The following is a 13824-nucleotide window of genomic DNA, read 5'->3' on the forward strand; positions in this document are numbered from 1 at the left end:
GCTGCTTCTTAAGAACTTGAAGCATCCTTTGGTTTCCACCCAGAGACATTAAAAGTCAGCAGAAGCCTCACATCTATTTCTGGCACCATTTCTAGCATCCTCTGGGTAATTTCTGTCCCAATAGTAAATTACTCTATTGTCTTGGACTAATAGGGACACATATGGCTTTAATGAGTTGAGTTAGAGTCACTGGAGATTTAAAAAAGGCAATTCTTTATTGTCCCCTACAATTATAGTCGTTTAATCTTTTTTATAACAACTTTATTGAGCCACAATTCAATAGCATACAATTCACCGATTTAGAGTTTACAATCAGTGGTTCTAAGTACATTCACAAAGTTGTGCAACCATCACTACAGTCAATTTTAGAAAATTTTCATCTCTCCCAAAAGAAATCCCATCTACCCTGTCCACCACCCCTGCCCCCCTGCCCAGCCCCTGAAACCATTAATCTACTTTCTGTCTCTATGGATTTGCCTGTTCTGGACAGTTTATGTAAATGGAGTCATACCCCATTGTGGTCTTTTGTGAGTGGGTTTTTTTCACTGAGCATCATGTTTTCAGGGTTCATCCACATTGTAGTGTGTGTCAGTGCCTCACTCCTTGTTATGGCCAAGTAATCTTCCTCTGTCTGGATGGACCACATTGTGTCTATTTATCCATCAGTTCATGGGCACTTGGGTTGTTTCCACTTTTTGGCTGTTATAAGCAATGCTGCTATGGGCATTTGTTTCTATGTGGATGTGTGTTTTCATTTCTCTTGGGTGTATACATAGGAGTGAAATTCCTGGGTCATATGGCAGCTATTTGCTTAACCTTTTGAGGAACTGACAGACTGTTTTCCACAGCAGCTGCACCATTTTGCATTCCCACCAGTAATTTCTCCACATCCTCGACAACACTTATTATTGTCCGACTTTTTGATTTTAGCCATCCTAGTGGGGCTGAAGAAGTATCTTACTGTGGTTTGGATTTGCAGTACCCTGATGTCAAACAGCTGGTTAATCTTCGAATATATGTCCATATCTTATTTTGGTCCTGCCACAGCCTGGAGACGATGGTGTTCTTTGCACCTGCACCGTGTGTGTGTGTGTGTGTGTGTGTGTGTGTGTGTGTGTGTGTGTGTGAGAGAGAGAGAGAGAGAGAGAGAGAGAGAGAGAGAGAGAGAGAGAGAGAGAAATAATAGAGTGTGAGGCTTATGCTTGAGAAGCCCAAATCTAAGCCATATGTTGCCAGATAAGAGACAGGACACCCAATTAAATTTGAGTTTTATAGAAACAATGAATAATTTTGAAAGATAAGTATATCCCCAACATTGCATGGGATATACTTATCCTAAAAAAATATTCGTTGTTTATCTGAAATTCAAAATTTTATTTGCCAGATCTGGCAACCCTGCCTGTCACTGGTAGGCTGTATGCCCTTGGGTGATTGGCTTTGTCCCTTGGAGGTCCAGTTTCTCCATCTGTGCGGTGGGAATAGGGCTTATTGAGAGAAGTCAGTGGCTCATTACCTGTAGAGACCTCTGTATGTGGATGCTGTTGATGTGACTGCAGCTGGGAGCTTTAGGCTGGGATTGGATGGCATGAGTGTGTGGAGCTGGAACTGGTGTCCTTGTCCTCTCCAAGCTACCTCCCAACTTCCTAGTGAGTGAGTGAGTGAGTGCGTGTGTATGTTTTCTCTTGATTTAGCCTAATCTGTACGGAATGTGACTCAGGAACATTGATGCTTTGTTTTCCCCAATTTTTTGCTTGGCTCTTTATTTTTCTAATTAGTACTTCTTTTGTAAATTATTCTCAGGGTGCATTTTTAAGAGGATTTACTATTCTCTAGAACAATCTTTTTGCCTCAAAGATATTGGGGGAAGGTTTAGTGTCTTGGAATAACATAAGTAGGTGTTGTGTACTGAGCCTGATAGTCCTGGTGCTGAGAGAACTCTGTGTGTGTGTGTGTGTGTGTGTGTGTGTGTGCGCGCGCGCATTGGCAAAGAGAAGCCGTCTAAAGAGTTTGATTCTGATGAATGTTAAGTATAGGGGGCACACAAAAAAAGGAGAAAGATCCAAATAGGTATATGGAGGAAAGGAAATCAGAGAAGGCTGTCTGGAGAAGGCTGAACTGGATATTGAAGGATGATGAACTGGATTGAGAAATGGGGAGGTAAGGTATAAAAGGGCTTTGATAACAAACGAAACGAGGGTTCCCTTGTCCAATACAATAGCCACTAGCCTATGTGTCTATTTGCATTTAAATTAACTAAAGTAAAATGAAATATTCAGTTCCTCAGTCTCATTAGCCACGTTGAGAGCCACAAATGGCTGGTGGCTTCTAGAGTGGATAGTGCAGATATAGAGCATTTCCATCACAGCAGAAACTTCTGTTGGACAGCATTGGACCAGGACAGGGTGGTGAAACTACAGCTTGAGGGCAAAACTGTGGCCTGCTGCCTGTTTCTGTAAATAAAGTTTTATTGTAACACAGCCACATCCACTCATTCACATATTGTCTCTGTCTGCTTTCGAGCTATAATGGCAGAGTGGATTCATCTCAGTGTAGAATGTCTGACTGTGAAGCTGAAAGTAATTATTATCTGAGCCTTTATAGAAAATGTTTGTGCACACTTGGTCTAGGGGAATGAATGCACAGAGCCTAGAGATGATTGTGATACGGTTGGGAGAAATAAACAACAAGAAAATAGCTGACATTAATGAGCACCTACTATGTGCCAGGCACTGCTCATGGGCCTGCCCTGCATTATTTTACTCACTGGTCATGTTACAGGGGAGGACACCGAGCCTTGGAGTTGTGTGAGAGTGGTGGGCAGGTCTGTTGAGCGTGGTGCAGGGGAGGGAGAGGTGGAACCTTGAGGGCTGTGAGAGGAAAGTGTGCAGGGTCATGGGGAGCCATGGAGGGTGTCAGAGCCCGGGAGAGACCACCTGCAGGAGAATGGGCACACTGGGTGTTTGTGAAGGAGCGATCTGACTCTGGGAAGCCCTTGCCACTTCCAGGTAAAAGGTAATGAGGCCTTGGCTGCCTGCCTGGAAGGAAGGCAAGTTGAGAAGGCATCAGTGCGGTGGGAAAACTGTCAAACAAATTCAGCTGTCCTTGCCCCATTTCTGATATGGACACCTTGATCCCCATAAATCCGTTTCCTGAAGATCTTCAACATTGCATCAGTGGGGATGGCTCCTCCTTCCCCTTTCCCCTTCTGTACCTGCTGCATTACTCAATCCCCTGTAATTCCAGTGCCTCGATTGCGTCACAGTCCATGTGATGATGCTAAGGCTTCTAACAGGTACTGCCAATGGAGTTATTTTCTTTGCTTTTCAAAGGCAAAGACACTTTACAGGAAAAGCTCTAATCAGGGTTACCTATAGAATTTGCAGGTCTCAGTGCAGAATGCAAATGTGGGGCCCCTTGCTAAAAAATCATTAAGGATTTGAAGACAGATGAGACAGCATTAAGCTGATCGCAGGGCTCTTCTGAGCAAGTTTGGGACTTAGAGCGCATGCCTGTGAAACTGGTACTGCCACTCATTCTTCTAACTCGTCCATGGCGTGTGTTCTTACCTGTCATGCTTTCTGCTTAATTCCATTTCTAGTGTGCCCCGGCATGGATATCCGGAACAACCTCACAAGGTTGCACGAGCTGGCCAACTGCTCCGTCATCGAAGGACATTTGCAGATACTATTGATGTTCAAAACGAGGCCCGAGGATTTCCGAGACCTCAGTTTCCCCAAACTCATCATGGTCACTGATTACTTGCTGCTGTTCCGGGTCTATGGGCTGGAGAGCCTGAAGGACCTGTTCCCCAACCTCACAGTCATACGGGGCTCCCGTCTCTTCTTCAACTATGCGCTGGTCATCTTCGAGATGGTTCACCTGAAGGAGCTTGGCCTCTACAACCTGATGAACATCACCCGGGGCTCTGTCCGCATCGAGAAGAACAATGAGCTCTGCTACCTGGCCACCATCGACTGGTCACGCATCCTGGATTCGGTGGAGGATAATTACATTGTGCTGAACAAAGATGACAACGAGGAATGTGGGGACATCTGTCCAGGCACTGCGAAGGGCAAGACCAACTGCCCTGCCACCGTCATCAACGGGCAGTTTGTTGAGCGGTGTTGGACTCACAACCATTGCCAGAAAGGTACGCTGGGGTGTGCAGGGTTTGAAGCTGTTTCTCGTGTCTTGTTCTTAGAGAAGCTGGAGTTTTTCCCTAGCCCAGGAGGTGGCACACCTTTTCTGCAAAGGCTCGGATATTTAGACTTTGCAGGCTGTACAGTCTTTGTCACAACTACTCAGCGTTGCCATTGGAGTGGGAAAGAAGCCACAGGCAACACATGAATGAGTGTGCGTGGCTGTGTTTTGATAAAACTTTATTTACAAAACCAAGTGGTGGGCTGGATTTTCTAACTCCTGTGCTAGACAGTTGAAGGTTCCTCTTGCTTGCGAGAGGTGGGAGTGGATGAGTATAAACTTTGTTGTAGAAAAAACAAATTTATTTCTTATCTGATTATAGAAGTAACATTGCTTGTGGTAGACATTTGGAAAAAGAGTAAAAAAAGCAAAACAGCAATCCTTTTTCCACAATTATTGAGTGTACATCCTTCTCGTGATTCTGTTGTGTCTTAACTTACTTAACTTTCCTTGTTGTTAGGCATTTAGATTCTAGTTTTCACAAAGAAGGGGATGAACATTTTGGGGTCAAAGCTTCATCAAGGATTTGTTTCCTTAAGCCTTACTTTTCCAGAAGTGAAATTTCTGGGTCAAAGATCCTGATTGCCAGATGGCTTTCCGGAAATGGTGTACCAGCGGGCACTCCTAGCATTGGCTGAGAGGGAACACCTTGGCCAACTTTGAGTGTTGTTTGAAAAATCTTTCATAATTCACTGGAGGGAGGAGCTGATGTGTTGTCACTGTTCTATTTGCATTTCTTTGATTGCTATCAAGGTTGAACCTTTTAAAACATGTTTATTTATCATTTGGGTTTTCTCTTCCTGTTCATATCCTTTGTTCATTTATCTTTTAGGACCTTAGTGGTTTTTGAAATATTCATCTGTATATGGTTTTCATAGATGAAGGCTATTAACCCTTTGCCAATTTTGTTTTTAGACATTTTTATTCTAATGCTCTAGATGTCAGTTGCCAGAGAAGCTTAAAATGTTTATGGAGTTCTGAGCTGGATTTTCACATGCCTCTCATGTTACTTTATGCTTAGAAAGTCCCTTTCTATCCATAAAATGAATGTTTTTTTCTTAAGTTTTCTATTTCCATTTTAATTATTAAAAAAATTCATCCTGGACATCTGGGATCTATTTGTGTGCATGATTTGAAGGGATGTCCATTTCTCCCCCAAATAACGAGTTGGAGTCTCAGTGCCGTTTATTGCAGAAATTACTCCTTCATTGTTGATTTGGAGTTTGGTTCTGAGTATCCATAAATGTATGTGTCTTTCCTTGCACCAGGGCCATTACTGTTCTTATCACTGTAGTTTTATAATGTTTTGATACCCAGGGAGGCAAGTTACACACACACACACACACACACACACACACACACACAGACACACACACCACACACACACACACACACACACACTACTACTTGTTTATCATCTCATTGCCCTTTCCATACATTGTAAAATTCCCTGGGAAGAATTAGTGAATGTGAGATCAAGGTGGAAGAAAGTGAGTGAAAGGGTAAAGGGTTGTATCACAAAAGAATAGAGCAAGGGAGAAAGGAGGGTCTTCTCACTTGAGCCCAAAGCTACAAGGAAGCCACACAGGGTGAGTCCTGAGTAGCATCTGTGGAATTGCCGTGAGGACTCCATTGGAGCCTAAGGGAGGAGCCCTTCCATGGCACAGATGTTGGGTGGCAGGAAACATTTGTGAGATGGTGAGAGAGTGGAGACCACGCCTCTTCTGCGAGGTTGGGCGGTGAAGGGAAGGAGAACCTGGAGGGCTGTGGATGGGGGAGGGGACGGCGATTATTGTACTGTGGAAAAATCTTGAGAATGTTGATGGGTCAGGGACACAGAAGCTAAACTACAGCTTCAAGAGGAGCTCTGGTATCCTTGCTTTAGGGACCAGAGAGGTTACTTGCCTAATGCCACACAGCTAATAAAAGACAGCTGGGATTTGCACCCGGTCTGAGACACAAAAAAAGCATATGTATTTTTTTTTTTGGGGGGGTGTCCCCTCCCCTCTGTTTAGACATGGGAGGGCCTCTTCTAGATGGGGCACCAGGGAAAACAGTGAAGGCTGAGTTCTCCAAATTTAGGAGCGTGTTTGAAATGCTCTGGGCTCATGCGTCTTGGAATATAATTTAAGACATTCTTTTGTGGATTTATTTCTGTAGCCATTTTAGTGAAAATATCCAGGACCATATTATCTGCAAATGTCCCCGATGTTTCCAGCAGGTTTTTTTTAATCTTTTGCTCTTGAGAATAAGGCTTGTTTTTCCAGCACTGGGGGTTTTGTCACCATGGCAGGTGCCACTCTGCACGTATTGCTGCGACGAACACCTGCCAGGGTACCCGGTTCCTGGCATCTGGCATCGATGTCAGCTGCTCCTGGTTCGTGATCAGTAATGGGGTTCCCTAGGGGAAGCATTGTCCTGTCCTGGTAACAGATGTCAACAAATGATTGTTCTTTGAACTTCTGTCCGTTGAGCACAGGCTTGAAAAAAAATTTTTTTATTGTGGTAAAATATACATAATGTAAAATTTACCACGTCAACTATTTTTAAGTATACAGTTCAGTGGCATTAAGTATATTCACATTGTCATGCAACCATCACCAACATCCGTTTCCAGAACTTTCTCATCTTACCAAACTGAAACTCTGTCCTCATTAAACACTCACTCCCCTCCCCTCCCCCAGCCCCTGGCCCCACCATCTACTTCCTGTCTTTATGAGTCTGACTCCTCTAGGAACCTCATATAACGGGAATCACACAGTATTTGTCTTTCTGTGTCTGGCTTATTTCACTGAACATCATGTCCTCAAGGTTCATCCACATTGTAGCATATTACAGGATGCCCTCCTTTTTAAGGCTGAATCCTATTCTATTGTGTGAATAATCCACATCTTGTCTATCCAGTCTGCCATGGATTGGCACTTGGGCTGCTTCCACGGTTTAACTATTGTGATTAATGCTGCTAGGATTAATCTCTAGCTTTTTAAATACCTACCTTACCTTTTTGCTGTGGCTTTAGAAGTATTTAACGTCATGTGGGGTTTTTGAATGCAAAGCAGACCAGAATGAGCCTTTAGAGCAGCGGTTCTCAACCTTCCTAATGCCGGGACCCCTCAATACAGTTCCTCATGTTGTGGTGACCCCCAACCATAAAATTATTTTTGTTGCTACTCTATAACTGTAATTTTGCTACTGTTATGAATTGTAATGTAAATATCTTTTTGTTTTCCGATGGTCTTAGGCGACCCCTGTGCAAGGGTCATTCGACCCCCAAAGGGGTCGCGACCCACAGGTTGAGAACCGCTGCTTTAGAGGATAGTCCCCTTTTTAGGAGACAGCTATAGACCTGTGACAACTATGTCAACTCATCTAGTCCCCTTGAATCCTCTCAAACACTTTGCCCAGCATTCGTGGCCATTGTCTTTTTCTTGCATATTTGCCAGGCTCTCTGGAAGCTTCTGGGAACTGGTCAGCATTTGGGATGAAGGTGTTGGCTTGTCCTCTGTACCCAGTTTAAGCATTCTCTACAATGTCTCTTCTTTTACCTGTCCCCAAACAGTAATGTTTTTGGGCAGAGAGAACAAAAGAAGGTGCTTAATGGTTAAGGTAATTAAGGGGGAAAAAACTCAGTGTGGTTTGAGATGCTTTCTCTCTATCACCCTGTCTATAAATTTAGGGTGAAGATGCCAGGAGGGGCCAAATGCAGGGCGCCCTGGATGTGTGGAGAGGAGATGGGGTCTGTAAGCCAGATCATGAAATATGTTTATTGAGAGCCGACTATGTGCCAGGCATTGGGGGTCCTTGGGACCCAAGAGGAGCCAGCCCCTGCCTCCTTGGAGAGGACCTGCTGGTAGCAAATACAGACATTGATTATGTAACTAGTCATTGTGGGTGAAAGCATGCTTGAAGCCCTCAACTAGTATTTGGGGTCAGAGAATGTGCCCCCAGGCCCCACTGGTGTGTCACGAAGGCCTGAAGTTGGCCTCACTGAATCCATTCCAAAGTGTTACAAGAATTGCCTTGGAGTCCTGCTTAGCCATTCACTGGCCATGAGCTGGGTTGAGCCTCAGTTTCTCAATCAGAAAAACGGGGATAATTATGGGACCTCCTTGTTAGGGTTGTGGTTTGGGGGTTAAATGAGATGGTGCACTTAGCCCAGGGCCTGGTCCTTCATGAGTGTTCTGGAAGTTTCTCCTAAATACCATGGGTCCACCACCCATTCAGACCAGCCGCTGGTGAATACCTGCCAAGTCTTGGCTGCATTTCTGACTTCTATTAGGGGGCAGGTGGAGGACAGCCCCAGAGGGAAGACTACTCTGCTCAGCCGGTACCTCAGCTTGCAGTGCTCTGAAGACCCCAAGCTCTGGGCTTTGGGGGGGACCAGAAACCACAGGGCTTGCTTGGCCAGCTGATCTAACCAAATCCTCTGGCATTTTTTTTTTTTTAATCCTGAGAGGCCACCCCAGCTGCTTGCTGCCAGTCAGAGGGGTGGGTGAGGCCGGGGCATGCTCTGTGCTGGAAAGCTGGTTGGCGATGCCGCTTACCGACATCAGCAAGAAAGCAGAAGCAAGAGGCAGAAGGGGCAGGTCCCTCCTCCATGAATTTGCATTTCCATTTGTGTTTCAGATGTGCTGAAAGTGGGGTGCTCCATTTACATGAAACATGAAACATTTAAATACTTGAAGGGTTTGCTTTTAGACAGAAGTTTAACTTTATATTGAAACTTTTCTTCTTCTATGTTTTAACTCTGCCTTTGGTATTTTAACAACGAGAATCTTCTTGGCAGTGAATGCTTATTTTGTGCCGTCGTAGTAAGTGCATTGCTTATGATACTGCATCTAGCCCTCCCAGCAATTCCTTCTTATGGTGAGGTCATGGAGGCCCCGAAAAATTGAGCCACTTGCTCTGAGTGACATCCCAAGTAAGTGCTAGAGATGGGATTTGAACTTGAAACCCGGACATTCTGGTTCAGAATCTGAGCTCTTAACCATTGTGCTTTTCTGTGCTCATGATGGAAAGTTGGTGAAGTGCATAGAACAAAGAACTTGGGGGGAAGGGCACATCCCCTAGAATTTGCCCCTGCCAGCATTCTGGCTGCTTCTCTTAGAGCCCTTTCACCTGGGCTTGAGTTAGCTGCCTTCCATTTCAGGCTAAGTTCTCTTGAATATAGGGACTGTGGCATTTATCATTGTGTCCCCAGCACCTGACATGTAAATAAGCAGTGACATCTTTGACCACTCATAACTAGGTGATGTTTATTGAGCACTTACTATGTGCTAAGAATTTCACAGAATCCTCACCACAGCCCCTGAAAGGATGTTATTCTCATTTTACAGAAGGGAAGACTGAGACTTAAAGAGTAATTAAGAAACTTACTCTAGGAGACTTCGCTGGGAAATGGTGTGACTTCAGCCTTTAACTGGTGCCCTTTGACAGAGGTCAGGAAACAATGACCCGTGGTTCAAACCAGCCCACGAGCAATTTTTGTATGGCTCATGAGCTAAGAATGCTTTTTATACTTTAAAAAGGTGTGTGTGTGTGTGTTGGGGAGCCGAAAGGATAACATATTGTGCGAAGTGAAAATGATATGAAGTAAACATTTCAGTGACTCTAAATAAAGTTTCTTTGGAGCACAGCCATGCTTGTTCTTTTATTCATTTAAGTATTGCCTGTGGCTGCTTTAGGGCCATGAAGATAAGGGTGGGTAGTTGCCACAGAGACTGTACAGCTCTTCACAGAAAAAAAAAATGCCGACCCCTGTTCTTGGCTATGTATCTTATCAAGATGAGGGGGGCTCTTGAGGGTAGAGGCTGTTTTCAGAGGAAGTTGGGAGCACCATAACGTCAGGTCAGCACAGTCCCCCTGGCTCTCGCTGGCACTGAGTGTGGAATGTCACCCTGGACCGTCAGGAGCTCTTGCTTTAGCTGGAGAGTTAGAAGGCAGGAGCGAGCTAACCATTCAAGGCAGCCTAGCCATAGATGTCACAAGATGAGGTAGGCCCCCCTTTCCCCTCCAAGTGAGTCACTGGGCCAGTGGCTCCAGACACGTTTGGAGCCAGAGCACCTGGAAATCATGATGTTCTCTAGATAACATCGCAGAATATTGATAAATTAAATTCCTTCGTGGCTATGTCACTGTAGTCCCTGCAGAAAATAGGAAAGTCGAGCAAGTTCACATGGATACTGAGTGGTAATAATAGTTTTTAAAAGGACAGTAGATTGTGTAGCACAATGGGCCATGTGAGTTTTTCATTCGTATTTGTTCCTTTTTGTACTGCCACAGATTTTTAAAAAAACATAGGGCAGAATTTAAAGCACCGTACTGAAAAACTTCTGTGGTCATTGTAATTTCTTTATTACTAAGATGGTTGGAATTTTTAAAATGACTTTTAGTTTTGGAGATGATTAGATTTTGTATAGCTGGAAAGAAGGGTTCTAAAGTATGTTTCTGAATCCCCTCCCCACAGTTGACAATAAGTTGCCATTTGTAGGAGAGAGATTATTCCGATTGGAGTGGTTAAAAAGATGTGGTTTGGTTTGGGGGGTAATGATGCTTAGAAAGAGAGTAAGAGGGAAGGGTGTCCCAGATGGGTGGAAAGGCAGTGATAGAAGCAGAGGTCGTTTGTGGACAAGAGGAAGGAGGCTGCCTCATGCTCTGAAGAGAGGCTTGGACCATCATGTGTGACGAATTGCAGACTTTTTCCTGTAGGCATGATGGAGAGATCATGAAGGTGATATTGGGGCTGTGTTTTTCTGTGGATATTGAGTGGACACCTGTGCTGAGCCAGGCACATTGCTAGGACCCCAAAGTCCTTGTTGAGCTGGGGAGAAAGTCAAAGAAATAACTTGAAGTTTATAAGCCAGGTAGGCACAAAATCTTTCAGTAGGCTCTAGTATGCACTGAAGAAAGGTAGACCAGTTGGCCACATGGGCATCCTGGGGACAGTACTGCCCGAATCTTTAGCAGTGAAGACCCAGACTTACAGTTTTAACAAGAGCTTGGTTGGGGGCTTAGGGACACCAATTTAGTTACTTTTTTGCTTAGAGAAATATATTGGCCCAATCCTTTGGAAGAGGGTAGAGTTAAATATTGGGTTGCCGGAAGTGATGATGTGTTTTTTCTATGTTTTTTGTTGCGAAAATGCGTCATGAGTTTTCTGACAACCCAATACATAATTATGGAAAGGTGGCTGTCTGGTAACTTGGTAACTGGTCTGATGAGTTTTTCTTTTTCTTTCTCCTACTTGACAAAAATTCATTGACCAGTTATTTTCTACTGGGTCACCAGACCCTTTGTCAGAATTAAAATCTGTTCTTTGTGATTGAACACCTGAAATGCCTCAGAGAGGTCCCGGGAACCTCAGCTCCTGTCAGGCTGGGAGCCAAGGTGCTACCTGTGGTCAGTCCTTCCCTCTCTCTTCACACACCTGTACCTGACAGAATGTTCTCTTTCCCAATAGAGAGACCTGATGTGGATGCTGCGGTTTCAAAATTGTATCCCTTATCGCCCCTCCCCTCTCTTCTTTCTCCCTTCTCTCCTTCCTCTCTCTCCTTTGCCTCCACCCTCCTCTCTCGCACCCTCTCCTCTCTCCCTCTCCTTTTTTCTATCTCAGGCTTAGAGTCTGTGCTAGCTCAGGCTAGCTGTCTGCACACAGAGATAAATAATGTCGACAGTGGGAAGTAAACAAAAGGATAGCTTTCCTTTGGCCCCCCTTGGTCTGTCATGGGTGAGGCCATTTGAGTAGCACCTTTTTGGGCTACTTTCCTCCAACTCCAGGTTTGGGACCAGACGAGATTTCTCAACACAGCCTCAAGCCACAGGTCACAGAGATGGGATGGAGTGTGATCATCAAATCATCAAATCATCAAATCAGTGCAGGGGACAGCTGGTGGATAAAGCCCATAATCCTCAAGTGCCTGGAGGGTTTTGGGTGAAGGGTCACTTGGCCTTTTACTATAGAAGCTTCTTTGCTTCTGTTTTGTCCCTCAAGGAGGGTCTTGCGTCTTTAATTATGGCTGTGGTCTAGAAAGGGGGTTTGCTTGGTGGGCTTTAACTACCGAGTGTTTTCAAGTGCTCACCTGTGAAGGAAACTGTCCTCATTGGAAGAGCTGATAAGAACAGGGTTTCAAGGGCTGACACCTAGCCACATTGGCACAGTGTGTGTTTGCAACCCCCGTGTCTGCTGACTCTCTGCAGCGCTTGTCCACCGATGAACGGGACTCCTGTCACAGGCTACCACATTCATGGTGATAGAAGTTAAAGGTTTTCACATTTGCAAAGCAATGCCATGTTTTTATTATTATTATTTTTTTACTGTAGTAAAATACACATAAGATTTACCATGACTGACATTTAGTACATTTGTGGTACTGTGCAGCCATCACCACTATCTAGTTCCAGAACATTTTGTCACCTCACAAAGAAACCCTGTCCCCATTAGCAGTCACTCCCCACTCCCTGCTCCCACCAGCCCCTGTCAACCACTAATCTACCTCCTGTCTCTGTGGACTTACCTGTTATGGATGTTTCCTATTAATGTAATCACACACTGTGACTTTCATGTCTGGCTTCTTTCACTACATGAGTTTGCAGTTCATCCACACTGTAGTGAGTATAAGGACTTCATTTCTTTTTATTGTTGAATAATATTCTGTGGTGTGGGCACACTGTGTCTTGTTCACCCAGCTACCAATTGATGGACAATTTGAGGTGTTTACGCTTTTTGACTCTTGTGAATAGTGCTGATGCAGATATTTGTGTCATAGCTTTTGTTTGAAGACTTATTTTCAATTCTCTTGGGGGATATATCTAGCTAGGAGTGGAATTGCTGGGTCATTTAGTAGTTCTGTTTCTATGTTTAACATATTGAGTCAAGGTTTCTTTTCTTTTTTTTTTTTTTCTTTTTTTTTTGGGGTTTACTTTATCAAAGACACCGCGGATGTAGAAAACCACATAAAACGAATGTGCAGCCTAATGAATTACTCTAAGGCTCACGGTCTTATAACCCCCACCTGGGCTGAGAAATAGCACTGTGCCAGCAATAGCCCCCCTCCAGAAGCTTTTCCATGGGCCCCGTCCCAGTCCCAGCACCCCCGTCCCCCCAAAGTGGTCATTGCCCCACCTTTTCTACTGGTCACTTCCTTCTTTCTGGATAGGTTTATCATCATTCAAGTGTGAATCTCTAGACAATATAGTTTAGTCTTGCCCATTAAAAAAAATTGATATGTCTCTTTGGATCTACAGCAGTGATTCTTTTTTTTTGTAAATTTTTAAATTTTATTTATTTATTTATTATTGTGAAATACACATTTTTGAGAATTAGTTTCAGCTGTACAACATAGTGCAATAGTTATACTTTTTACCCCTCGAAGTGACAACCCTCCTCCCCCAATCCACTGCCCCACTTCCCCCTCCAATATCATGCATATCTATTACAACGCTCTTCACTCCACTCCCACACTATACACCACGTCTCATGACTATATATATATGTTCACTTTATAGTTGACATACAATACTATACATCAGCTTCAGGTGTACAGTGCAGTGATCAAGCCTCTACCCCATCCATGAAGTGGTCTCCCTAGCAAGACATGTGACCATCTGAAACCCTACAAAATATTT

At 44.2% G+C, this 13824-nt stretch overlaps 1 protein-coding gene across 1 annotated transcript in view; it reads left to right on the forward strand.

Annotated features, from left to right (window-relative positions):
* INSR (insulin receptor) overlaps positions 1-13824 on the forward strand; it is a gene marked incomplete at its 3' end in the record, with an annotated part of 122899 nt that overhangs the window by 10566 nt on the left and 98509 nt on the right. Inside the window, exon 2 of the mRNA XM_019667604.1 lies at positions 3599-4150. Coding sequence (XP_019523149.1) covers positions 3599-4150 — 552 coding nt within the window. The remainder of the gene's footprint in view (positions 1-3598; positions 4151-13824) is intronic.

Source organism: Hipposideros armiger, unplaced genomic scaffold (genome assembly GCF_001890085.2).
Source record: "Hipposideros armiger isolate ML-2016 unplaced genomic scaffold, ASM189008v1 scaffold_502, whole genome shotgun sequence".
NCBI classification, from domain to species: domain Eukaryota; kingdom Metazoa; phylum Chordata; class Mammalia; order Chiroptera; family Hipposideridae; genus Hipposideros; species Hipposideros armiger.